The sequence below is a fragment of the Pristiophorus japonicus genome, chromosome 9 (genome assembly GCF_044704955.1).
Source record: "Pristiophorus japonicus isolate sPriJap1 chromosome 9, sPriJap1.hap1, whole genome shotgun sequence".
Classification (NCBI taxonomy): Eukaryota; Metazoa; Chordata; class Chondrichthyes; family Pristiophoridae; genus Pristiophorus; species Pristiophorus japonicus.
This window is the reverse complement of record NC_091985.1, coordinates 150,824,064-150,850,654: the sequence shown is the minus strand read 5'-3', so window position 1 is coordinate 150,850,654 and position 26,591 is coordinate 150,824,064. Positions and strand designations below refer to the sequence as shown.

At 46.8% G+C, this 26,591-nt stretch overlaps 1 protein-coding gene across 2 annotated transcripts in view; it reads right to left on the bottom strand.

Moving 5' to 3' along the window:
• The window catches only part of pcmt (protein-L-isoaspartate (D-aspartate) O-methyltransferase), a 59,297-nt gene that overhangs the window by 20,805 nt on the left and 11,901 nt on the right, over positions 1–26,591 (bottom strand). For both annotated transcript variants that reach the window (XR_011595052.1, XM_070889964.1), the window contains exons 2-4: positions 22,003–22,107; positions 13,332–13,363; positions 1,076–1,180 (exon numbers count right to left, since the gene is read on the bottom strand). Coding sequence is in view for 1 of the 2 variants with exons in the window: in XM_070889964.1 (XP_070746065.1) it covers positions 1,076–1,180; positions 13,332–13,363; positions 22,003–22,107 (242 nt within the window). In the remaining variant the exon portion in view is untranslated. The remainder of the gene's footprint in view (positions 1–1,075; positions 1,181–13,331; positions 13,364–22,002; positions 22,108–26,591) is intronic.

Here is a 26,591-nt window from a genome sequence, read left to right as displayed (position 1 = left end):
ACTGAAACATTAATCTTATTCCCATGATGTTAGCCAATCTCCCTCACTGCTCTGGTGATGACACCGATAAGGAGTGCTCCATACATTCCAGAGTGATTCCACAGTATCACATGGACCTCAGGAAATTATGGTGCTGGCTGGGGATGAAGTGTGCATGCCAGCCATTTATTCCACCGGGTTGGACTGGATTTTACAGTAATACTTTAAACATATGAAATATATATAACATTTAACACCAATACAAATAAGCACGGCAGCATTAAGGAGTTACATTTTTCTTCTAGTAAGATCCACACTGTTGTCTACCTTCCCACTCCCCCAAAACCTACTCACAGAACAGGACCAGAGATTCCTTGCAGCAAATGTGCATCCAACTCGGATTAGCGGAGAAAAAAAACCACGAGATTGGTCCCATTATTCAAACTTTTCTCCTCTTTTCCCAGTTCCCCCAAACCCTCACTGCTCAAAGTAGCACCATGACCAACAGAAAGCAAAGTCTATTGAATAGAGTAAGCAGATTACAAGCAGCAGCTTCAATCTGGGATTAAACTATCAGGCCACCAAACATCCCCAGTGACATTGTTGCATTGCTATTAAACCCTGGAACAAATTGGCAAGAGCTACACTGTTATCTAGCCAATTCAGTCTAACTAACGTTGGGCCCAATGTCATAATCCATGAAGTACTCTTTTTTTAAAACTTGAATTTTTTTCTTTACCCAGCCTCTTCCAAATCAGGCAACTTCTGCTGGGCCACTCTTCAGAGGCTACAGCAACCTCCTCCCCTTATTTAATGCAAAAGCCTAGCCAGTGAGCATTGCAGTACTGACTGCACAGTGGGGCATCACCAATGTTCCAGCAGTGGTCACTGGACAGTGGTTAGAAGCAGTGAGCGTGACAGATTGTTCTAGGGATAGTTATCTAGGGATCACCCTCACCACCTGCCCAGCTCATATTGACTAACTCAGCTCAGACCTTTTGGTTTGTGTCCCTCAGTAAATCACCCACAGCGTGCAGCCTTCAAGGAATTCTGAAAGATCGCAGTACATGGAATTTCCACATGCTAAACTACTTACCATCCTTGCAAAGCAGGAAGTGAGGATTCCACTGCCAGAACCTACATCAAGTGCTTTAGCCCCCTCATACAAATGATCATGAAGCAGTTCCAGGGCATATGCGTGCTGGGGAAGAGGTGGGTGGGGGAAGCAAACAGATCACAATTTACATATTGATATCAGAGATGTATACATAATGACTTAACAGTTTTAGGTTTTAATCAAGACAGATGGAATGGTTTCCTTAACTAGTTTCCAATTAATTTAATTAACCCTTCCACAAACAAAGCTGGGGGGGGGGGGGGGGGGGAGGTGTCAGAAGGTGAATCAAATTTCATTATATGTACAATGTCAAGCTATTGTTAGCAAACAGTGCATAACTTCTCACATGCACGCATACCCTCTAGTTACATTTACAAAATCTTCCCAAGGACTTGCACTGAAAGCACAACTTTTCACTCAATCTGACCAGTCATTTTTTTTTTTAAATAAACACCTTTTAACCACAAATTTAGAATGTATTCAAAAAGTCTGAAACTTAATATTGCAGAAAGCCACAAACAGTCATTCCGTTTAAGCTGACAGAAAGTGTACCCTAGCAATGAGGCCAGCAAAATTGAGCAGATATTTGTTAAGTCCAAGAGCCAGCTGCATCCATCTTACTGTACTGGAGCGCAGACCCAGGTGAAAACAGCGCCTTCGGACTTCGACTGTGCAACTTAAGACACATACACAAAAGGATCTCCTGTGGCACAACTAATTGATCTGGAGGATATGAGCACTCATAACATATTACCATAAAGCATACTATACATACACTATTTAATATATAATTGTACAGCGTAGAAACAAGCCATTCAGCCCAACAGGTCTATGCCGGTGTTGATGGGCACATAAACCTCCTTCCACACTATTTCTTCTCATCCTATCGATATATCCTTCTATTCCTTTCTCTCATGCACTTATCTAGCTTCTTTTTAAATGCTATTTGCCTTAACCATGTGGGAAGCAAGTTCCACACTCCCAGCACTAAGTAAAGAAGTTTCTCCTGAATGCCTTACTGGACTTATTAGTGATTATCTTGTATTTATGGCCCCTAGTTTTCAACTCCCCACAGGTGAAAACATCTTTTCTTAGGTCACTCTGAGTCGGAGGTTATACCGTTCTACAATAGGGGTGTCAATGCCATGTAACACACAAATGCATCATCAGGCCTGATCTGCAATCACTGAATATGCTGCATTCTAATTTGAGTTTTCCACGCTGGGGTTTTGGGTTCAATCTCCATAAATGTCCATTTTTCCCAAGGACATCAGTGGCCTCGATTATTTGTTCCATATGTGCTCATTATTTACCTCTCAACTTCTTTAAAGCCCAGGATGAAAAGCAAGATGTGAACAAGACTGTGCCATGTTGGAGGCGGTGCGAAGCATTTAGTAATGGACAGCCCTGGGACTGGAGATTTGAGAGATTAGCAGCATCGAGAGGGGGGTGGGAGGAAGAGAAGAGAAGAAAAAAGGTCTGTACCAGGACTGGTAACACAGGAAGGGAATGGAAGAGGGCGGGGGGGGTTGTCGCAGGGAGCTGAGATGTGGTGTCTTGACCCACCTCTGGTTGTGTACAGTCAGCAACTAACACGTGTAGCACCAGAAACTGGTCTTGAGTCGTCAACAGGCTCCAAGAGTGGGTGGGGTCGGAAGAGACATGGGCAGGCACACCCGACTGCACAGAACATTTCAAAAGAGCAGCGGACAACTTTAAAATGGGCAAACCAAATGCTTTCTGCATTTTATTCTACATTCTAGTTATATAAATTGTCTTTTTTTAATACCAATAGGCATTTAATTAAGGGAGGGAACAGCAGACAAAATTTCAAGTGGGATTTTAGGCCCCAAATTTCCCCAGCCGCTTAGAGCGGCGTATCTCGATGTGGTGCAGACTTCCTAGAGGAAAAAAAGCGCCAAAAATCTACCTCTGAATTTGGCCGCTCCCTCGTCGTCCAGATCCATCAGCGTCGCACAGCAGAGTCTGGGGGGGGGGGGGGGAGGGCAGAACTTCGGTTGCGCTTGCTCAGCACGGCCGGCAGGGGGAGCAGGGCTTGAGCCCATCGTGTCGTGCAGTGCCAGCAGGGGCACACATGACTGAGCGTTTGCGCATGTGCACACAATGGCCAATTCAGTCTGTGCGCATGAGCCGTGTAACAGGAAGCTTGGCAATCAGCCAATTAAAGGGAGAGCATCCTCAGAATAAATGGCTATGGAGCATATATAAAGGTGAGGTCTGAATATTGATTTTTGTGTGGCTGAGGGAATGGAAAGGACTGCTGAATAGGTGTAAGAGAGATGAAAGTGTGATCTTTGAACATTACCTGCATTTGAGTCCAATCGACAAATGGCGCAAGAGCGTGCAAGAAGTACCAAGAATTTCCTCCATGAGGAAGTGAAGAAATTAGTGACCGTTATTGAGGAGAAATGGCTGGAGCTGGATATCAGCAATAGTGGTCCGTCAAAGGTCTCCACCAAGGAAATGAGGAAAAGATGGAACCACGTTGCCGAAGAATTCTCCGCTGGGGTCAACACTGCAAGATCTGGAAGCCAGTGCAAGAAGAAATGGCAGGACGTTGGTCAAGTAGTGAGTGTAAGTAATATCTTCATCTTTAAATTGAATTGCAGTGGAAAATGTGAGCATCTGTATGAGTCCCACCCCTCAGAAGCGCATCATGTCTGACAATTAATATTTTCATCTTTGCAGAAGAAATTGGCCCACAACAAGAGGGAGAGAACTAGAACAGGAGGAGGTCCGCCAAATCTGCCCCAACTGACACCCCTGGAACAGAGGGTTGCTGCCTTGCTGACTTTCACCAGCAGACAAAGAATAAGCTCTGCTCAAGCTGGACCCACTCACGAGGGTGAGGGCAAGTCATTAAAATGCATAGTGGCCCTTCAAATCAACCTGCTGACTGGCCTGCTACGTGTGAGACTACTCATGCCAGCCATCCTGCCCCCTCCTGTGCTGCTAACCATTTGACTGTTGTGTTGTCTTTTGCAGAAGACGACGACACTCCTCAAGATCCCAAGGATCCAGATGCGTGCTCCAGACCAAGGCGGGTGGGGGGAGGAGGGGTCCATGGAAATGTGCGCTCAGGAGAATGCTGACCGCGATATCGATCAGGACATATCACAGGGCATCACACAGCCAGAACCCTCTATTAGCTCCTCGGCAACCTTCCATGGGTTCACACCTTCCGAGGTCACGGGTCCAAGTGGCGGTCGGGAAATGCATCTTGGGACACCCAGTCCCCCACTGTCTCAGCCTGCGCCTTGCACTGGAGGGATGCTACTAGGTAGACCCACAGCGAGGGGAAGGAGAAGCCGACCAGTCTCTCCTGTGAGGCAGCCCTCAGCAGAAGTTAATCAGGTTTTTTCATTGGGCGAGGAGACCAATGCCCTCACAAGATCACTCGTGGCGGCCATCAGTGGGGTGCATGATGAGGTCGCCACACTATCGGGTGAAACCTCTGCACTAAGACGGGAAGCCAGGGCGGGCATTTCAGAGGGTGTGCAGATGATGGCAGATGCCATGAGGGAGTTGGCTTCTGCAATAAGGTCACAAAGGCCGGATGCTCAAATGTCACTCCCACTTCACTCCACGCACCAGCCACCGGTCAGACCCAAGCCAGGATTCCAACCCCTCCTCCCCCCCCCCCCCCCCAGCCACCGACCCTATAAGGAAGTGCACCCGAGATGTAGGTGAGGGATGGGTGCAGACTTTCTTCCCTGTTGTGGCTGTTGTTGTTGGTATCGTTGAAATGCACTGTAAAATTCACAATAAAAGATATTTTGCATCAAAACTGAATCATCCTCCATTAGGACCATGCAACATTTCGAGACAACTGTAAAAAGTAAAAATCCCTCACCCCTAGTGGGAGGGCTAGCCGATGCATTCTGCAGTCAGCAAGGTAGAACTGCTCTACTTTCTGTAGCTGATTTATCTTTCATTTATTTGTGGTGATGTTGTGCAGCTGTTGTGCTGAAGACGTTGTAGTGTTGTGCTGATGTTGTGAAGGTCTTTAGAGCGTTGGAATCCGCTAACTCACCTCCCTCCCTCCTCCTCCCCCATATCTCTGGCTACCTGCGCTGATTTCTTAAATGTAGGTAAGGTTTTTCTGTGCCTACAAAAGTGGCCACATACACTGACCTAAGTTAGTTTGGAGTAACTTTTAGCTTGCCAAATTTGCTTCTAAGACCAGAAGAGGTGTAAGTGGCTTGTCACTTTTGGAGAGAACAAACTAAAAAAAAAGTAACTAATTGGAGCAAGTTATATGGGGAAATTTGCGATTTTTAAGTTACTCCAAAAAATGAGGCAACTCTTGGGGAAATTTATGTCCATCGGAGAGGAGTAGGACTATTCAGCTCCTCGGGCTGTTCTACCATTCAATTAGGTTACGATTGATCAGTATCTTAACTCCATCTACCCGTCGATTCCATAACCCTTAAGATCCCTGCCGAACAAAAATCTATCACTCAGTTTTGAAATTTTCAATTGACCAGCAGCTTTTCAGAGAGAGAGTTCTAGATTTCCACTAGCCTTTGAGAACACAAATGCTTCCTGACCACCCCTGTAATTTTACGGTTATGGTCCATTGTTCTGGACTCTTTCCCCACTACCCTCCACCCCACTTCAGGAAATAGTTTCTCTTGATCTACCATACAACACCTCAATTCGAGCTTGCATTTTCTAAGCTCAAGGAAATACAAGCCTAGTCTATGCAACCTGTCATTATTTAATGCTTTTCACTCCAGTATCATTCTGGTGAATCTGCACTGCAACCCCTCCAAGGCCAAAATAGCAGTATTCCAGATGGGAGTCTAACCAGATCTTTATGTAACGTTAACACAAGTACTGAGCGATTCAATCTGTTTGCCTTCTCCTCACTACAAAATTTGCACGTGAGCAAATCAATTAACATGTGTGTGCAAGCAAATCGCTGAGTTTGCAGAGAGCAAAAAAACAGCAACATATTGTACAAATGACAGAAGCAGAACAAACCCAAGCTGGTGCGTAGATTTTGCTATGTTACATTCGCTAGTCTTTCTAATCAGATAATATGTTGTTTTATGGGAAAAGGAACATTGTGCCATTGAATTATTCTGAAATTAAGGTGCATGTCCTAAGCCTACCAAGTCCAAGGAAACAAAAGTCATTTAAGCTGCTGCACATATTGCAACTCCCAGTAAGATCTGTTGTTGGGTGGCCTGTCTGTCCATTCCAAGTGACACCCCTCATTGTACCAGTAATGTGCAATGGACCATTTGCCACACCTGTAGCATGACAGGCAAGAACACACACGTGAAACATTTTTATAATAATCGATTTCCTGCAGTGTAGACTAAGTATGGTCTTCAGGTAAAGTGTGGGATAATTGGACAAATGCACCCAGACATAATGGAGTGCCCATTTTACAATTATATTTGGTTTTATAATGGATACTGCCCATATAAAACTAGTCACACTGTAATTACACCCTCCTGCCAGTGGTGGCACTCCAGCACCACCACTGGCTGGCAGGTGCAATTGCAGCATTAATGGTTTATACACGTACACACAATAAAAAGCTGGCGTCAGTAAAAGTGACAGTGACGCTGTTGGATTGTCGTTAAAATTCTGGTTTACTCTCAACTGCCCTCTGAAGTGGCCTAGCAAGCCACTTAGTTGTGTAAAACCACAAAGATCACACCACCACCTTCAAGGCAACTAGGGATCAGTAATAAATGCTGCCCTTGCCAGCGACACCCAGATCTTGAGAATTTAATTTTTTTTTTTTAAATAGTATTCTTCAGGTTATGCAATACACTACGGGCATGTTACGCAACAAGAGATGTGGGCCTATTCCCTCAATCGAGGAGTCATGCCACATCATTTCCTTTTTTCATTTAGATAAAACTTCCTTTACAAAAGGCAACAGCCGATGTTCCCTCCAAGCTGTGCAGCCACGCAGCTCTGCGCCAGTTTTGCGCAGCCTGGGACTGGCTTTTCCAATGTTAAATTGTGCACATACACGAAACTGTGAATGGACCCCGCACCCAAAACAATTAGTGGGAACATCAGTAACAACTCCTCTAAAAACTCACTGCCACAAATCATCTCTAGCACAAAGGGTCATCATCCTGCTTCCAGGTCTCAGCCCGTGCTGTTCAGTAGCTGGCTACTACAAGCACATTACAGGGTCTTGCTGTAGCTATTCCCTCAGATATGGCCATGCTAATCACTCTCAAGTGGGTAGAGTCTCTGGCATTGAGTTGTGTCTAAACTGCCAGATATCTAGCTGTACAACAGAATAACCCCAGGGTCTAACAATAGTACTCCTTTGTGAGATGAACTCATCATTTGCACGTGCTCCCACTCGCTTCCTCAATCTTTTCAAAGGCAGACCCAGAAAACATTAAAAGGCGGCCAGATACAAATTGTTAAGTTGCTTTATTTATAAGTGGTCATAAAGAGCAACAGTTTGATCAGACCCACTTCAAAATCGGTACAACTTATCTTTACTCACTACAAAATAGTGAATATGCCACACACCACTACATCAATAGGTCACCATGCTTGGAAAAACAAAAATAACTCCTAGTTACCCTCCTGCATTCTCCTTCTGAGCTTGGGCCAAGCTTGGCCTCGCAGTTACTGTTTAAAACGTCGGACTACCTAGGTCACAGCTTCCATAGCCAGAAGGAAAGGCACCAGGGACCAGAGACTGCCCAACACAGTGGCTTGGTATCAGTGGTAAAAACTGTATCCTCTTCATAAGAATTTAATTGAGCAGGCGTAGGCCATTTGCCCTCTCGAGCCTGCCCTGCCATTCAATAAGATCATGGCTGATCTGATCTTGGCCTCAACTCCACTTCCCCGCGCGTTCCCCATAACCCTCGACTCCCTTAACATTCAAAAATCTGTTTATCTCCACCTTAAATATATTCAATGACCCAGGCAGAGAATTCCATACATTTACAACCCTCAGAAGAAATTCCTCCTCATTTCCGTTTTAAATGGGCGGCCCCTTATTCTGAAACCATGCTCCCTAGTTCTAAATTCCCCCACGAGGGGAAACATCCTCTCTGCATCTACCCTGTCGAACCCCCTCAGAATATTATACGTTTCATTACGATCACCTCTCATTCTTCCAAACTCCAATGAGTATAGGCCCAACCTTTCCTCACAAGACAATCCTTTCATCTCAGGAATCAATCTCGTGAACCTTCTCTGAACTGCTTCCAATACAAGTATATCCCTCCTTAAATCACCAAACTGGAGCAGTGACAAGCTCAGAGAAGTTCTTGGATCAGGACAGATGGCTGCTTCTTCCAAGCTTCAAACAGCACCAACACTTTCCATCACACGGAACACACTCGCGAGCTCAGGAAGATCTGTGGTGCTGACAGACGCCAACAGATGTTTATTCAGAATCTCAGGGCAGGTACAAGTTAAACGAGAGGTGTACTGATCTTCTGCCAAATGGTTTACAAATCCATTTGATACACACATCAATGCCAACTTCAACATCAGAGTGCTCTATCCAGCATATTTAATGATTACAGAATCAGGTTGCAACACAGTTCCACTGGCTTCATTGCAGCAATATCAAGGGGAAACACTACACTTTAATTTAAAAAGTTATTTTATATAAATGGTAAATGTTTTATCTAAATGTTCAGAATGTTATGTTCAGGAAAACAGCCTGTGCAGCAATACTGTATTTATCCACTAGAGGATGGGACGATATTCCTCACCAACTCTTCTGTGGAACACACTAACCATCTCCAATATCTTGTTACCCTAAATATATTTTAATGTGGTGGCAGCTGGTAAGGGAATGTAACTTTGCAAGGTCAATCTCTCCAGCACACAATTCAGAACACTTGGTAGACAAGTTAAATTGTACTTTACAATGGATACCGTAACCGAGCGATAGTGTACATTTCTATAAAATGTATAAATTGCACCAAAAACAATGCACCGACTTAAAAAGACAGAGTTATTCTACATCAGGGAATCCAGAGCCTGGGGGTTAACTGGTGTTGAAAAGCATCTTTAGTACTGGAACCACTATCTAATTACATTTGGTGCCTTCAAGTCCTCTGATTGAGTGAGGACATGTCACTTATTGAGGTACTTTTGCCGCTGTTTAAGTGGCAATGGAAAACGACAGATTACAGGTTAGGTCGACGGCACCTCGCAGCCCCATGACCTCTACCACCAAGGGGGCAAGAGCAGCAATGTCGTGGGAATGGCGTCGTCTCCAAGCTCCCCTCCAGCTCATATCCCATCGATACTTGGACACGTAGCCCCATCGCACAGGGACTGCAGCGATTCACAAGGTCTACCACCACATTCTTAGGGCAACTAGGGATGGACAACAAATGTGGACTTGCCCATGTCACCCACACCCCAAGAAGAAATAAACGTTTGAGTGCTGCAGTTTTCTTTTTGCAGCACATTATCTTACTGCGAGGCACCCTATCTGCAGTGCAATTTCACACTAAATAGTAAAACTATTTTTAAAAGCATGAGCACAACAAACCAAGTGGTATTAAATGTTACCAGGAATTCTCTTGGACATTTACTTATCTATATCAAAAAACAACTCAACAATCTACTCAACTCAGTATCAAATCACAAACATCAATTTTCCTGAAGCTCATCAGAGTGTAACAATACTAGAAATGCCTACATTAAAAAAAAAGTCTCAAGATGTGGCTGATGCTGGCAGGGCTGTAATTATAAGAACATAAGAAATAGGAGCAGGAGTAGGCCATATGGCCCCTCGAGCCTGCTCCGCCAATATAGCCCATGCTGATTTGCTTTGAGGTGGGGATGGTGGGCCTTCTTGAACCACTGCCATCCTTTTGGTGATGTCCCTACAATGGTGTTCGGTAGGAAATTCCAAGTTGTTGACCCAGCAACAATAAAAAAATGGAGATATATGCCCAATCAGGAATGTGTGTGACTTGGAGGGGAACTGGGAGAGACGGAGCACCCACAACATTGCTGCTCCTTCCTCTTTTTCCCAATCATTGGTGGCCTTCAGTGGTCCAGGCCCTATGCTCTGGAATTCCCTCCCTAAACCACTCCTCCCTCTCTTCCCCCCCCTCCTTTAAAACGCTCCTTAAAACCTACCTCTTTGACCAAGTATTTAATCATATTTCCTTCTTTGGCTCGGTGTCAATTTTTGTATGATTAAACTTTTGTGAAGTACCTTGGGATATTTTACTACGTTAAAAGCGATATAAATGCAAGTTGTTGCTTGGCAATAGAGGTCATGGGGGTGGGAAAAACTTAGTGAGTCCCCGTACTGCATCCTGTAGATTATACATGCTGCAGCCAGGGCACCAATGGAGAGGCTGGATACGACGTCCAGCAGCAGGAGCGCCAATCAAGCCAACTCCTTTGTCAGAGATGGTATCAAGCTTGGACGTTGTTGTGGCTACAATCCATCCAGGCAAGTATTCCACTGCACTCCTGACTTGTAGATAGTGGATAGGTTATTAGAGGGTCAGGTGAGTCATTCATCAGAGCACTCTGTCCTGCTCTTGAAGCCACAGTATTGACATGGCTGGTCCAGTTCAGCTTCTGGTGAACGGTGATCACCCCATCTCCCCGAAAGATACTGAAGGTGGGTATCTCGTCGATAATGCTGCTGCTATTGAAGGTCATGGGGAGATGGCTGGGCTTTCACTTGCTCAAGATTGCCACAGCCTGGCATATTCATGACGCAAATAAAACTTGCCACTTGAATCATCAGTGAATTACACTACTCTCAACCTTATGATGGAAGAGGGCCCAGGATGCTTAAGAACATAAGAAATAGGAGCAGTAGGAGGCCATTCAGTCCCTTGAGCCTGCTCCGCCATTCAATAAGATCATGGCTGATCTTCTACTTCACTTTTCCCATATCCCTTCATTGTCTTAATATCGCATCCACAGCCCTCTGGGGTAGAGAATTCCAAAGATTCACCACAAGAAATTTCTCCTCATCTCGATCGTAAATGGCCGACCCCTTATTCTGAAACTGTGACCCCTGGTTCTAGACTCCCCAGCCAGGGGAAACATCCTGCCTTCATCTACCCTGACAAGCCGTGTACGAATTTTATATGTTTCAATGAGATCACCTCTCATTCTTCTAAACTCGAGAGTATAGGCCTAGTATACTCAATCTCGCCTCATAGGACAATCCCCCTATCCTAGGAATCAGTCTGGTGAACCTTTGTTGCACTCCCTCTATGGTAAGTATATCCTTCCTTAGGTAAAACGACAAAAACGGTACACAATATTGCAGGTGCAATCTCACCAGGGCCCTATATAATTGCAGTAAGACATCTTTACTCTTATACTCAAATCCTCTTGTAATAAAGGCCAACATACCATTTGCTTTCTTAACTGCTTGTTAACTTTCAGTGATTCGTATACAAGGACACCCAAGTGCCTCCAAACACCAATACTTCCCAAACTCTCACCGCTTAAAAAATACTCTGCTTTTCTATTTTCCTACCAAAGTGGATAACTTCACATTTCTCCACATTATATTCTATTTGCCATGATCTTGCCCACTCACTTAGCTTGTCTATAGCCCCTTGAAGCCTCTTTGCATCCTCTTCACAACTTACATTACCACCCAGCTTTGTATCATCAGCAAACTTGGATATATTACATTTGGTCCCCTCATCCAAATCATTGATATCGATTGTGAATAGCTGGGGCCCCAAGTACTGATCCTTGCAATACTCCACTAGTTACAACCTGCCAACCCAAAAATGACCCATTTATTCCTACTCTCTTTTCTGTCTGTTAACCCATGAGCCCTAATTTTGTTTAATAACCTCGTATTACACCTTATCGAATGGATTCTGAAAATCCAAGGACACCATATCCACCAGTTCCCCCTTATCTATTCTGCTCGTTACAACCTCAAAAAACAAAGATTTGTCAAACATGATTTCTGTGTCATAAATTCTTGTTAACTCTAGTGCCTCGTTACCATGTCCTTAACAACAGATTCTAGAATTTTCTGATATCAAGCTAACTGGTCTGTAGTTCCCCATTTTTTTCTCTCCCTCCTTTCTTAAATAGTTGGGTTACATTTGCTATCTTGTCCTCGACTATATTCGGGAGATTTTTTTGCATCTTCTTCCATGAAGACAGACACAAAGTATTTGTTTAATTTCTCTGCCATTTCCTTATTCCCCCATTATAATTTCTCCTTTCTCCGGACCCACATTTACTTTCGCTAATCTTTTCCTTTTTACATACCTATAGCTTTTACTGTCTGATTTTGTGTCTCATTAGTTTACTCTCATTCTATTTTCCCTATATCAATTTCTTGGTCCTCCTTTACTGAATTCTAAAATCCTTCCAATCCTCAGGTTTACTACTCTTTTTGGCAACATTATAAGCTTCTTCCTTTGATCTAATACGATCTTCAACTTCTCATTAGCCACAGTGGGACCACTTTCCTGTGGGTTTTTTGTGTCTTAAAAAGGAACATATACTTGGTGTAAATTATGTATTAATTCTTTAAATGCTAGCCATTGCTCGTCTATCATCATACCTTTTAATGTAGTCTCCCAATCTACCTTAGTCAACTCACCCCCGCATACCTATGTAGTTTGCTTTGTTTAGATTTAAGACCCTAGTTTCGGATTGAACTTTCAAACTTAATATAAAATTCTGTAATATTATGGTCACTCTTCCCCCAGGGTCCCTTTACTACAAGGTTATTAATTAACCCACTCATGGCATAATACTAGATCTAAAATAGCCTGCTCCCTAGTTGGTTCCTCAACATACTGATCTAAAAAACTCTCTTGTATACATTCCATGAATTTGTCCGCCACATTATTACTGCAAATTTGGTTTGCCCAGTCTATATGCAGATTAAAGTCCTGAGGAACTCCTGAAGTGATGTCCTGGGGCTGAGATGATTGGCTTTTAACATCTAAAACCATCTTCTTTTGCTTCATGTAGGACTCCAGCCATTGTGAATTTTCTGTTTAACCCCCACTGACTTCAGCTTTACTAGTGCTCCTTGATGCCAAACACAGTCAAATGCCACCTTGGTGTCGAGGACAACGACTAAACCTCTCCACGGGCATTCAGCTCACGTCCATGTCCGGATCGTGATGAGGGCTAGAGGATAGAGTCAACTAGCATGGTGACAAATCTTACTTGAATTCAGATAACCTTAAGAACACAGGTAACACTAAATCAGGAAGTAACTTGCACTTACCATGTGTGGAGCACTGATCGTAGCTTGAAAACCTGCAAAACAAAACAAATACCACTCACATACAATTGCTGAATAGAGCAAGTGCTGTATTAGTGCGAGAACCTAAACACACACAGCTGCAACTTACAAATGAAAGCCTTTGCACAACATTTTCAAAGAGCTTTTATGCACAAGATTACTGTAACATGAAGAACATGGGAACTGGAGTAGGCCATTCAGCTGCTCAAACCTCTTCCGCCATTCAATTACAGGCCGAGTCTCTTTTCTTTTGAAAAAAAAAAGGCGGCTGAGGGGTGACAACAGAGGTCTTTAAAATTAAGATTTTGATAGAGTAGATACAGATAGTGTATTTCCACTTTTGGGGAAGAGCATAACTAGAGGCCATCAATATAAGATAGTCACCCAGAAATCCAATAGGGAATTAAGAAAATTCTTTACCCAAAGAGTGGTGAGAATGTGGAACTCGCTACCACAGGGAGCGGTTGAAGCAAATAGTATCAATGCATTTAAAGGGAGGCTAGACAAGGAAACGAGGGAGAAGGGAATCAAGGGTTTTGCTGATAGAGTTAGATGAGGAAAGACGGGAGGAGTCTCCATTGGAGCATAAACGCCGGCATGGACTGGTTGGGCCGAATGGCCTGTTTCAGTGTTGTATATCCTATGCAATTAGATCATGGTCAATCTGTACCTTAACTCCATCTACCCGTCTTGGTTCTGTAACCCTTATTTATCCTTACCTAACAAAAATCTATCAATCTCAGTTTTGAAATTTTTTTTAAACTGACCCCGCCTCAACAGCTTTTTGAGAAAGAGCATTCCAGATTTCCACTACCCCGTGTGAAACCCTTCCTGACATATCATTTACAAGTTACCGTTTAAATATTAATTTACTAGTCTGCTTGAAATGCATTTGTAATATCTAAAACACTTTTATAATCCAAGCACCAGGATTTTAAACCAAAAAATTTTTTCAACCAGATTGGATGCATAATTGTCTCTCACTATTTTTTTTATATAAAAGGGGTAGGGGGTGTAGGAAGAATGAGGATTGAAGCTGGTATAGAATTATTCTGGGGTTACAGTCCCTCCCTCAAACCACAAGGCCCACATCCCCAGTTTTCCCAGCAGATTTTTTTGGTTTCTTCTCCTCTTGCACCCTAAAGTTCTCCAGTCAATGCTGGTATGCCTCCCACAGCACTGCTTGCAGGATGAGGACTGGAACTCAGAGAGTACAGGCTCGAGGCAAGAGCTGGGAGTGAATGGCAATGGAAGGCAGAGGGCAGGAGCAAGTGGCAGGCCAGGCCTCTCTGACAAGCAGCACTTTAAGTGCACAATGTTGGTGGCCATAGCGAACCAGGTTAACTTCAGATTTGTATTTTTATGCATTAGGTGGGTGACTGTGCAGAATTAAACTGATCGCCAATGGATACTGTAAAAATAACTCAATTTCTCCTTCCTCTTTGTATCTGATCGACTGTTTCTCTACAACAGGGGAAGGAGGAGAACTGAAGAGGCCATCAGTTGAGAGGAAGGAAATCCAGTCCCCAAAAACTCTCAACAGGGGTTGCCTCATCCTCAAAACTCTCAAATCCTGGGGCACTGACGTCTTGGGATAATTCAGCAATTTTGTTTGCATTTGTGCCAGCCACAATGAGATGCGAGGTGAGAAATGCCCAAGTGGAGAAAGGGGGTGTATGAGAAAAGGGGAGCTGTGGACACTGCATCCAGAAAATAACAGTCCCAAACAGCCACAGGCGAGGGTTTTCATTCAGGAATACCAGCAAAAAAAGTGATTTCCTTATATCAAATTATAATAGGGAAACAGAACTAAAAACCATTGGAAACCATTCATCGACACTGGATACCACTGTGAGGTTGCTGCCTGCTCATTGGCCATTTCTGAATAGGTATAGTATCAGGCATTACTGGAGAGCAAATAACATTAAAAACGAAGTTCTTCGCGCCTAAAAGTGCGCAGGAAACTTAAGACTGTAAAAGTAGGCTATGCGCTTGCTTTTATCAGGTGCAAGAGTTTTTAGGACATTTGCTGGGCAAGATATGGGTAAATAACCACAATCTTGCCCATGCAAATGTCCTGGCTGCTGAGATATGGAAGCTCCAGCTTGACAGATCGGAAAAGCCCATTTTCAGCACATGCCGGAATTTCTGCTCCATGAAAAATAAAATTTACCACATTGTTAAAAACCCCGTCCACCAAGGCAAGTTTATTTTAAACCCTAATTTAAACACAAAAAAAAAATTTTTCTTTCTAAAACGTGAACTTTAATTTCAATTCATGTTAAATATTTTTTTTTTTATTTTATGATGTGTTTAGTGTGTTTGTTTTTTCTCATTAATAGCAATAAGAACTCGTAGATACGGAGTTCTCATTGCTATTGAGAATACTGTACTTGATTGGTTGCACAGTCACGCTGACTCCACTTTCTGCGTCCGAACATTGAGGACAGGAGCGCGCTCCAAAGCACGGGATGAGAAGGCCTTCCCATCGGAATCACAGGCGCCTCCGGGACCAGCAGGTAAATTAAAGATTCTCAGGTCGGAGGCATTCATCCGAAGGAAGCCTTCTACCGGAATTTCAGGCCCTATGGCCCAAAGTTTCGGGCCGGCTGGACGCCTGTTCTTCACGCCTAAAAGTGCGCAGGAAGAAAACTGCGAGATTCTCCGGTTCCTCGGAGCTCTAACTCAGCTTGGCGCGGCGCGCACATCACAGCGGGGGGCGGAGCCAGACACTCGCGCCGATTCTGTAAGCAGTGGGGGGGGGGGGGGGGCGGGTCGGGTCTAATTCAAATGAGGCAACGTCGTGCTGGCAACCCTGCGTGTGCGCATTGGAGCGTGCGTGCAGTGTGAAACAAACATTGGCACTCGGCCATTTTTAAAGGGACTGGAGGAAAAGTGAAGATTTGTCTCTTGGACCCCTGGAAAGGCTTGTGATTTAATTTGAGATATTTGTGTGTGTGAGGGAGTGCTTTTAGCAGCACTGTTGAAATCAGTGAGTTCAGCTTTTCACTGCTAAACTTGCAGAACCGGTGCTGCATTGGTGCATGCAAATTAAGGACTGTGTGCTTTGAGAAATAAGAGTGCCAATTCAACTTTGCAATGGATCAATGTCCAAGAACAAAGAATTTCTTGCATGAGGAAGTAGAGATATTAGTCAACGTAATTGAGCAGAGATGGCAGAAACTAGATACCAGCAACAGAGGTCACATAAAAGTGCCACCAAAAGAAAAGAAGAAACGCTGGAGCCAAGTTGCAGAAGATTACTGCGCAGTGGTGCATACCATGAGATCTGGAAGCTAGTGTAAAAAGAAATGGCACGACCTTGGTCAAGTAGTTAGTGTAAGTAATATTTTCCATTTTTAATTTAATCGTAATTGTAACCTGGCGATCTGTATGTCCCACCTTGCAGACTGACACTCTAAAAAGTTATATTTTACTCTTTGCAGAAGAAATTGGCCCACAACAAAAGGGAGGCAACTCGGACAGGAGGAGGCGTGCCCAATCTGCATCCACTGACACCCTTGGAACAATGCTATGATGAGTCGTACATGGAGAAAAGCAATCAGTACAGCACAAGCTGGGCCCGCACGCGAGGAAGAGGGCAAGTCCTGAAAATGCATCGTGGCCCTTTAAATCAACCTGCTGCCTAACCCGCCATGTGTGAGAGTACTCATGCCACCCATCCGGCCCCCTCCCTTGCTGTTAAACATTTGACTGTTCTGACATATTTTGCAGAACATGATGATGATGATGATGCTGCTGCTGTCAACCCTGAGGATCCTGAGGGTACAGAACAAGAACTAGTACAACCAGATGCGGACGATCCAGACTGGATGATGGCAGCGATGACGGAAATGTCTGCAGGGGAGAGCTTCCAAATTAATGTTTATGAGCCCCCATCAAGGGGCATCAGAGTTTCAACCCCTAGCATAGGTCTTGGTCCCACCTTCCATGGTTTCGCTTCCGATGTTGCGGGTCCCAGTGGTGCTGCTGGTATAATGCAGCATTCTACAGTCAGTGCATTACCGTCCGAGCCTGCGCCTCCCTCTCGCATAGGTTCTGGTTCCACCTTCTATGGTTTTGCTTCCGATGTTGCGGGTCCCAGTGGTGCTGCTGCTGGTATAATGCAGCATTCTACAGTCAGTGCATTACCGTCCGAGCCTGCGCCTCCCTCTCGCATAGGTTCTGGTTCCACCTTCTATGGTTTTGATTCCAATGCTGCGGGTCCCAGTGCTGCTGCTGCTGCTATCATGGAGCAGTTTACACCCCTTCACCCACCATCCCAGCCCATGGCTCGCACTCGAGTGCTGTTGTCGGGAACACCGAGCGTCCCACAGTCCCAGCCCGCGCCTCCCAGTGTAGTGGTGCCACGAGGCAGACCCAGGCAGAGAAGGAGATTGGAGACACGCTCTCCTGAGATGCAGCGTGTAACAGATGCGGATCAGGTTGTGGCATTGGGTATGGAGACCAATGAGCTTACCCGATCACTCATCGGTGGTGTCAGTGCAGTGGGTGAAGAGTTGACGGTCCTGACGGGAGAAATAGCAGGAACTTAGGGAGGGAAATGTCCGAGGGAGTGCAATCGACGGCACAGGCCGTCAGGGAGGGCACGCAAGTGTCAGCACAGGCCATCAGGGAGGGCCTGGTTGAGGTAGCTGCTGCAAGGGCACACAGCCCAGCCAATCAAATGACACCCCAATGAAGAAGTGAACATTCACAGATATGGATGAGACATGGTTGCAGCCTTTCTTTGCTGCTTTTGTTCTTGTTCTTGATGTAGCTGTAGTAGTGTTTTTCAAATTGAAATTGTTTTGTAAGTTTTGTAACTTTACAACTCAAGTGATCTCAGGGTTTTCAAGTGATCTTAGTGTAAATGCTCTCACATTCTGTAACTTATTTAATTTTGCATCTAAAAAGTGATCTTGAAGTTTAAGTGATCTTAAGAGTGTAAGATTTCTCACATTGATTGTTTTGTAACTTTACAAGTTTTTAAGTGATCTTCAAGAGTCATTAAAAAGTATAGTTTGATACAACAAATATTTTATTACAACGACGTTAACTTTTCAATAAAATATTTTTTCATTAAAACTGTTTCATGTTCCATTAACACAACACAACATAGGAACAATTGCAAAGAATAAACATGTCCATGCGCAACAGTGGTCGCAGAGCCCTCAGGCATCAGTAGTTGAAGCGTTCACGGATGAGCTGCTGGCACAAGGCTCGAGCAATCTTTAAAGGGGCACGATGGACGGCTCTCCTCCGACCTCGTGCTCCGGCATCAGGCACTTGCTTGCTTTCCTGATCGTCGTCATCATCCACATCCTGCTGTTCCGTAATATTATCATGCACTGGACTCTCACGTAGGTCTTCTGGTTCCACTACCAGCTCCTGCTGCCTCATGATGGCTAAGTTATGAAGCATGCAGCACACAACAGTGAAGTGACCGACAATCTGAGGAGTATAGCAAGTGTCCTCCAGAATGGTCCAGGCATCGGAATCGCTGTTTCAATATGCCAATGGTCCTCTCAATGATGCTGCGCGTCGCAATGTGCGCCATGTTGTATTGACGGTCAGCTTCTGTCCGTGTCACGCGTATGGGCGTCATGAGCCAGGTGGTCAGGCCGTACTCTGTCTCCCAGTTGCCAGCTCTGCCCTTCTGGCTGCTGCTCAAACATGTCAGATAGAACGCTGTCACGTAGGATGAACACATCGTGGGTGCTGCCAGGGTATCTCGCATTGACTGACATGATGCGCTGCTTGTCGTCACACACGTGCTGCACATTGATAGAGCGGAAACCTTTCCTATTTCGGTACTGCTCAGAATCCTCCACAGGTGCTCGCAAGGCTATGTGGGTACAATCAATGCAGCCCTGTACCTTTGGGAAGCCGGCAATCCTGAAGAAGCCCACAGCCCTCTCATGGATCGCTTGTGCGATCATTGGGAAATTGTTGAAGTCATTCCTTCGCGCATACAGTGCAGCCGTGACCTGGTAAATGCAGGCATGTATTGCACGTTGAGATGGCACACACATCTCCAGTTGTAGCCTGAAACGATCCCGAGGCATAGAAAGAAAGTGCAGCTGTTACCTTCACTGCAACAGACAGGGCAGTTGGCGTTCTGCTTCTGGGCTGCAAATCTGCTCTCACCATATCACAGATCTGTGACAACTTCTCTGCGAAAACGCAGCCTTTTCACACAATCAGCCTCGCTCATGTCCAGGTACGAGCACCTGGCTCGATATTGTCGACGTGGGTAAGGTCTCCTGCCCATCAACCTACGGGCTACGATGTTCCTGGTGCGGTGAGCTCTAATCAATTCTCTCCTATGCAGTGAATTGATGGCGAACCATTGCATAATACGTGGTGTTGACAATGCAGCACCCATTCTGCAAATTTAAGTATAAAACTATCTATGTGGCTGCCTCTCCCTGTCCAAATGGCCTCAGTTCCCTCACAGCTCGAAGGCTGCTGCTGTATCTTCGGCTGCAGTCGAGCCACTGACGCCGCCCCTATCGTGTGGCCGAATGGCCTCAACCCCCTTCGAAAGCTGCGTGCGTGTTGCTTCCTCGGCTGCCGGCCAACCACTGACGGAAGGAAGGCCTGCCTGAAGCACCGCAGCTCAGCTCGAAGGCTGCTTGCTGCCGCTGTTGGGGCTGCCGTCGAGACACTGACGCCACCCCTGCCTGTCTCCAACATGAAAGGCCCGCCTGAAGCACAGCAGCTCGAAGGCTGCTGCTGTTTCACACAGGTAGGAACATGGATTATTTAATCTTTTCTTTGCTTATAAATTTTTATTCAGGTTGGATTTATTTGTATAATATTTGTATAAGTATAACTAAGGATTGATTGTAGAATTTAATGACTTCCATCCCCCCCCCCCCCCTCGTTCCCTACGCCTAATTTGTAACCTAGGCCTGATTTTCTAAAGTGTAGACAAGGTTTTTTCGAGCGTACAAAAATCTTCACTTACTCCATTCTAAGTTAGTTTGGAGTAAGTTTTCACTGCCTAAACTTTGAAAACAGGCGTAAGTGGCCGGACACACCCCCTTTTGAAAAAAGAATTCTGTTCCAAAGTAAAACTATTCTAACTGACTAGAACTGGAGCAAACTAAATGCCGAGAATTCAAATTTCTAAGATACTCCATTCTAAACCAGTTGCTCCGAAAAAACAGGAGCAACTCAGGCCGAAACTTGCCCCCAATATGTCCAGCTTAATATGGTCTTACATAAGAGCATAAGAAATAGGAGCAGGTTTGGCCATACGGCCCCTCAAGCCTGCTCCACCATTCAATAAGATCACGCCTGATCTGATCATGGACTCAGCTCCACTTCCCCGCCCACTCCCCATAACCCCTTATCCCCTTATTGGTTAAGAAACTGTCTATTTCTGTCTTAAATTTATTCAATGTCCCAGCTTCCACAGCTCTCTGAGGCAGAGAATTCCACAGATTTACAACCCTCCGAGAAGAAATTTCTCCTCATCTGTTTTAAATGGACGGTCCCTTATTCTAAGATCATGCCCTCTAGTTCTAGTCTCCCCCATCAATGGAAACATCCTCTCTGCATCCACCTTGTCAAGCCCCCCCCAATCTTATTCGATAAGATCTCTCATTCTTCTGAATTCTAATGTGTAGAGGCCCAATCTACGCAACCTTTCCTCCTAAGTTATCATCCCCTCCCTCATCAACCTAGTGAACCTTCTCTGAACTGCCTCCAAAGCAAGTATATCTTTTCATAAATATGGAAATCAAAACTGCACGGAGTATTCCAGGTGTGGCCTCACCAATACCCCATATAACTATAGCAAGACTTCCCTGCTTTTATACTCCATCCCCTTTGCAATAAAGGCCAAGATACCATTGGCCTTTCTGATCACTTGCTGTACCTGCCAGTCTTAAACTGGTGCTTCCAGTCACAGACATACAACCTCCCACTCAACAGGACCAAAAATTGTTAAGGAAAGTACAGTTTGGTGTGACAGAGGTAGCATGTGCTCAACCAGCAAAATGTGTTGAGATGCACTTTGTCCAAATAAAACCAAAGATGCAAAAACAAGTCAAGTTTGGTAAAAAAAAAATCTCACCAGTTTTGCAGTTCCTTCGCTGAGGTGCTTCTTACAGACAGACACCGTTTTGAGAAAACCGTATAGAAAGGGAGCCACCCCTCAGGAGGGGGGTGCGGCATGAAATGTGTGTGAAACAAGAGTGAACATCAAGTTGTTGAAGCGGCAGTGAGGGGTTATAATTTTCTATTGAATTTCCAACCATTTTTTTTTTGGGGGGGGGGGGGGAAAAGAGAGGAAATAAGAAAGAAAAATCTTTTTTTCCCCCACAAAGAATCTGTACAATTTAATATGCTAGGGTTTTGTTTTTAAGAGATTGGTGAATACCATAAACATTTTATAAAACAACCACATTTTCTGTATTTTCTTTGTTTTGCTCAAATATAAATTTTAAATTAAATGCAACCCAGCATTAGGCAGAGGTCAACAGTTCCAATCGGCCAACACTAATCTGTTGCTGCAGTCACAGCCCATTGTGGTGGGAAACTCGTAGATTAGGACCAAGTAAAGAATATGCACAAGAGGGTGAGGTGGCATGATCAAGTTTATTATTCGAGAGACAGCAGCAAATGCTTTAGAAACCCTTACCTATAGACTGGGGGGAATCTGTGTAGGGGTTACTCTTTACATAGTGGCAACGGTCTGTGGCCAACATTACTTGATAAACCTTCTCTGTCTTGATAATCCCATTTTCTGAAAAAGATGAAAAAAAGTTAGCAGCATTCATTGGTTTTTCCATCTGGAGCAACATATAGTGTAATTGCCGTTGGGATTCATTTCAAACTCCTGCGAGAGCAATATAGATCTCAATATTTATAGTGTTGAAAGCAGGAACAAGTTAACCACAAAAACAACATAAGCCATCTCCAGCAAAATTGCATTGGTTTAAAAATAGACTAGAAATCTCTAAGCTGAACATTAATCAAATACTGCTCATTAATAATTTATATCTAAAAAGCTGAACATTATTTATATAAAAGGATGTAATAGTATTACATTGGCATAACCATTATGCTGATTATGAAAGGGTTTGATAGGATAGACTTAAAAGATGTTTCCACTTGTAGGGGAGTCCAAAAATACAAGATAAATCCAATAGGGAATTCAGGAGAAACTTCTTTTGTTAGCAGTATTTTTGGGTTTGACAATTATAATATGCTTGTTTAGTTATATACCCAACTTATCTAAACTAGAACAGGATACACAGCAAGACATTTCATTTAAAATGGGGTTAGACAGGTTAGATGCAGGAAGAATGTTCCCAATGTTGGGGAAGTCCAGAACCAGAGGTCACAGTCTAAGGATAAGGGGTAAGCCATTTAGGACCGAGATGCGGAGGAACTTCTTCACCCAGAGAGTGGTGAACCTGTGGAATTCTCTACCACAGAAAGTTGTTGAGGCCAATTCACTAAATATATTCAAAAAGGAGTTAGATGAGGTCCTTACTACTAGGGGGATCAAGGGGTATGGCGAGAAAGCAGGAATGGGGTACTGAAGTTGAATGTTCAGCCATGAACTCATTGAATGGCGGTGCAGGCTAGAAGGGCCGAATGGCCTACTCCTGCACCTATTTTCTATGTTTCTATGTAAAATATGCAGCATATTGGGGGAGTGGAAAGCATGGTTTGATAAAGTGTGTGGAGGGTGGTTCTAGGTCAGAGATCACAGAAGATGTGCCCGGGTGCAAGAGAAGCAAAGCACTAGGAGTGATGTCTCAGATGATTTGGAAAGCTGAGAAAAGGTTGTTGGGATCAGAGTACCAGATGTGATATATAGGTCGAGAATGAAACAGGGATTTGGGAACGGCATGCTGGGTTCCGAGATCACTGAAAAAGGGGGATCATTAGATTGGGACTATTAGGGTGGATATGCTGGAGCCTAGGATCATTGGTAGATTTTGGGATCCAAGAGCAAGAGGGAAGAGTGCTAGCATTCTGGGAGGGGGATTGACAAATCTTAGAGGATTGGTGAGAGTGGTCAGGGAATGTGTGCAATGGAAAGGAAGAGAGGTCAAGTTTGGGCCTTTTTTTTTTAAAAAAACAGGCTGGCAGGAAGAGGCTTGGGTTCTGGCAGTATTCGAGGGTGGGAGGGTAGAAGGGACCAGTGATCATCAATTTTCTTCACCTCCATTCTTCCCCACCCCAAGTTTTGAAATATTTTAAGCGCTACTTTTGCAGCACTGAGCTGGGAGCCAGCTCTTCACTCCTTAAAAAGTGCTGAATGCATTTGTTTGCCTGTATGTTATAAACGCTGTATATTAAAATAGCACCTTTAATGTAGTAAAACATCCCAAGGTGCTTCATAGGAGCATTAGACAAAATTTGACGCTGCCAAATAAGGAGATATCGGAACAAGTGACCAAAAGTTTGATTAAAGAGGTAGGTTTTAAAGGAGAGGTAGAGAGGCATAGTGGTTTAGGGAGGGAATTCCAGAGCTGAGGGCCTAGGCAGCTGAAGCCAATGGTGGGGCGAAGGAAATCGGGGATACACAAGAGGCCAGAATTGGAGGAACCCAGTGCTCTAAGGGGTGTAGGCCTGGAGGAGGTTACAAATGGAGAGAGGTGAGGCCATTTTGAGATTTGAACACAAAGATGGGAATTTTAAAATTTGAGGCATTGTGAACTGGGATCTAATGTAGGTCAGCGAGCATAGGGGTCATGGGGAAATGTAGTTTTTTAAAAAAAAAAGCACACTGAGTTTTAAACAACTCCAGGCTCAGCTCTGAGAAAGCCATTACAGAGTCACCCATCAGCACAATGGATGCGACACAGGAATCAGCTTCAAGTTAGGCATCAGCCTTGGCTCAGTGGTAGTACTCTCACCTCCTGGTTCCTGGAAAGCAAATCCATATCCACTGTAGGTAGCTACCCCAGTGATATTAGAAATAGAACCATTTCTGTAGGAACAATCATTTTTTTTTAGTTCTTGATATAAAAAAGGCAGCTGCTGGAATACATGATAAAATATACCAGTTTGAAATTTGGCATTCGCAATAAGCTATAAACAATGATTGATTTTAGTAATCTTTTTCAAGAGAATAATCGGAGTTCATACTTTACAACACAGCAAAAGATGTTTACAAGCACAAAAGGAGGCCATTCAGCCCATCAAGAAAATTTGGACATGAAGATGGGACTATATTAAAGCTGCAAGTCAAAAGGTTTTATCCTTATTTTAATATTTTCATTCTAAATTCACGTAACCAATTTTCATTATGAAAGTGGACAGATAAACTTGTCACACTGCAATTATGGAGGGGCAGGAGGGGGAAGGGCAGGAGGGGGAGGGGGAAGGGCAGGAGGGGGAGGGGGAAGGGCAGGAGGGGGAGGGGGAAGGGCAGGAGGGGGAGGGGGAAGGGCAGGAGGGGGAGGGGGAAGGGCAGGAGGGGGAGGGGGAAGGGCAGGAGGGGGAGGGGGAAGGGCGGGAGGGGGAGGGGGAAGGGCGGGAGGGGGAGGGGGAAGGGCGGGAGGGGGAGGGGGAAGGGCGGGAGGGGGAGGGGGAAGGGCGGGAGGGGGAGGGGGAAGGGCGGGAGGGGGAGGGGGAAGGGCGGGAGGGGGAGGGGGAAGGGCGGGAGGGGGAGGGGGAAGGGCGGGAGGGGGAGGGGGAAGGGCGGGAGGGGGAGGGGGAAGGGCGGGAGGGGGAGGGGGAGGGGCGGGAGGGGGAGGGGGAGGGGCGGGAGGGGGAGGGGGAGGGGCGGGAGGGGGAGGGGCAGGAGGGGGAGGGGGAGGGGGAGGGGCAGGAGGGGGAGGGGCAGGAGGGGGAGGGGGAGGGGCAGGAGGGGGAGGGGGAGGGGCAGGAGGGGGAGGGGGAGGGGCAGGAGGGGGAGGGGGAGGGGCAGGAGGGGGAGGGGGAGGGGCAGGAGGGGGAGGGGGAGGGGCAGGAGGGGGAGGGGGAGGGGCAGGAGGGGGAGGGGGAGGGGCAGGAGGGGGAGGGGGAGGGGCAGGAGGGGGAGGGGGAGGGGCAGGAGGGGGAGGGGGAGGGGCAGGAGGGGGAGGGGGAAGGGCAGGAGGGGGAGGGGGAAGGGCAGGAGGGGGAGGGGGAAGGGCGGGAGGGGGAGGGGGAAGGGCGGGAGGGGGAGGGGGAAGGGCGGGAGGGGGAGGGGGAAGGGCGGGAGGGGGAGGGGGAAGGGCGGGAGGGGGAGGGGGAAGGGCGGGAGGGGGAGGGGGAAGGGCGGGAGGGGGAGGGGGAAGGGCGGGAGGGGGAGGGGGAAGGGCGGGAGGGGGAGGGGGAAGGGCGGGAGGGGGAGGGGAAGGGCGGGAGGGGGAGGGGGAAGGGCGGGAGGGGGAGGGGGAGGGGGAAGGGCGGGAGGGGGAGGGGGAGGGGGGAAGGGCGGGAGGGGGAGGGGGAGGGGGAAGGGCGGGAGGGGGAGGGGGAAGGGCGGGAGGGGGAGGGGGAAGGGCGGGAGGGGAAGGGCGGGAGGGGGAGGGGGAAGGGCGGGAGGGGAGGGGGAAGGGCGGGAGGGGGAGGGGGAAGGGCGGGAGGGGGAGGGGGAAGGGCGGGAGGGGGAGGGGGAAGGGCGGGAGGGGGAGGGGGAAGGGCGGGAGGGGGAGGGGGAAGGGCGGGAGGGGGAGGGGGAAGGGCGGGAGGGGGAGGGGGAAGGGCGGGAGGGGGAGGGGGAAGGGCGGGAGGGGGAGGGGGAAGGGCGGGAGGGGGAGGGGGAAGGGCGGGAGGGGGAGGGGGAAGGGCGGGAGGGGGAGGGGGAAGGGCGGGAGGGGAGGGGGAAGGGCGGGAGGGGGAGGGGGAAGGGCGGGAGGGGGAGGGGGAAGGGCGGGAGGGGGAGGGGGAAGGGCGGGAGGGGGAGGGGGAAGGGCGGGAGGGGGAGGGGGAAGGGCGGGAGGGGGAGGGGGAAGGGCGGGAGGGGGAGGGGGAAGGGCGGGAGGGGGAGGGGAAGGGCGGGAGGGGGAGGGGAAGGGCGGGAGGGGGAGGGGGAAGGGCGGGAGGGGAGGGGGAAGGGCGGGAGGGGGAGGGGAAGGGCGGGAGGGGGAGGGGGAAGGGCGGGAGGGGGAGGGGGAAGGGCGGGAGGGGGAGGGGGAAGGGCGGGAGGGGGAGGGGGAAGGGCGGGAGGGGGAGGGGGAAGGGCGGGAGGGGGAGGGGGAAGGGCGGGAGGGGGAGGGGGAAGGGCGGGAGGGGGAGGGGGAAGGGCGGGAGGGGGAGGGGGAAGGGCGGGAGGGGGAGGGG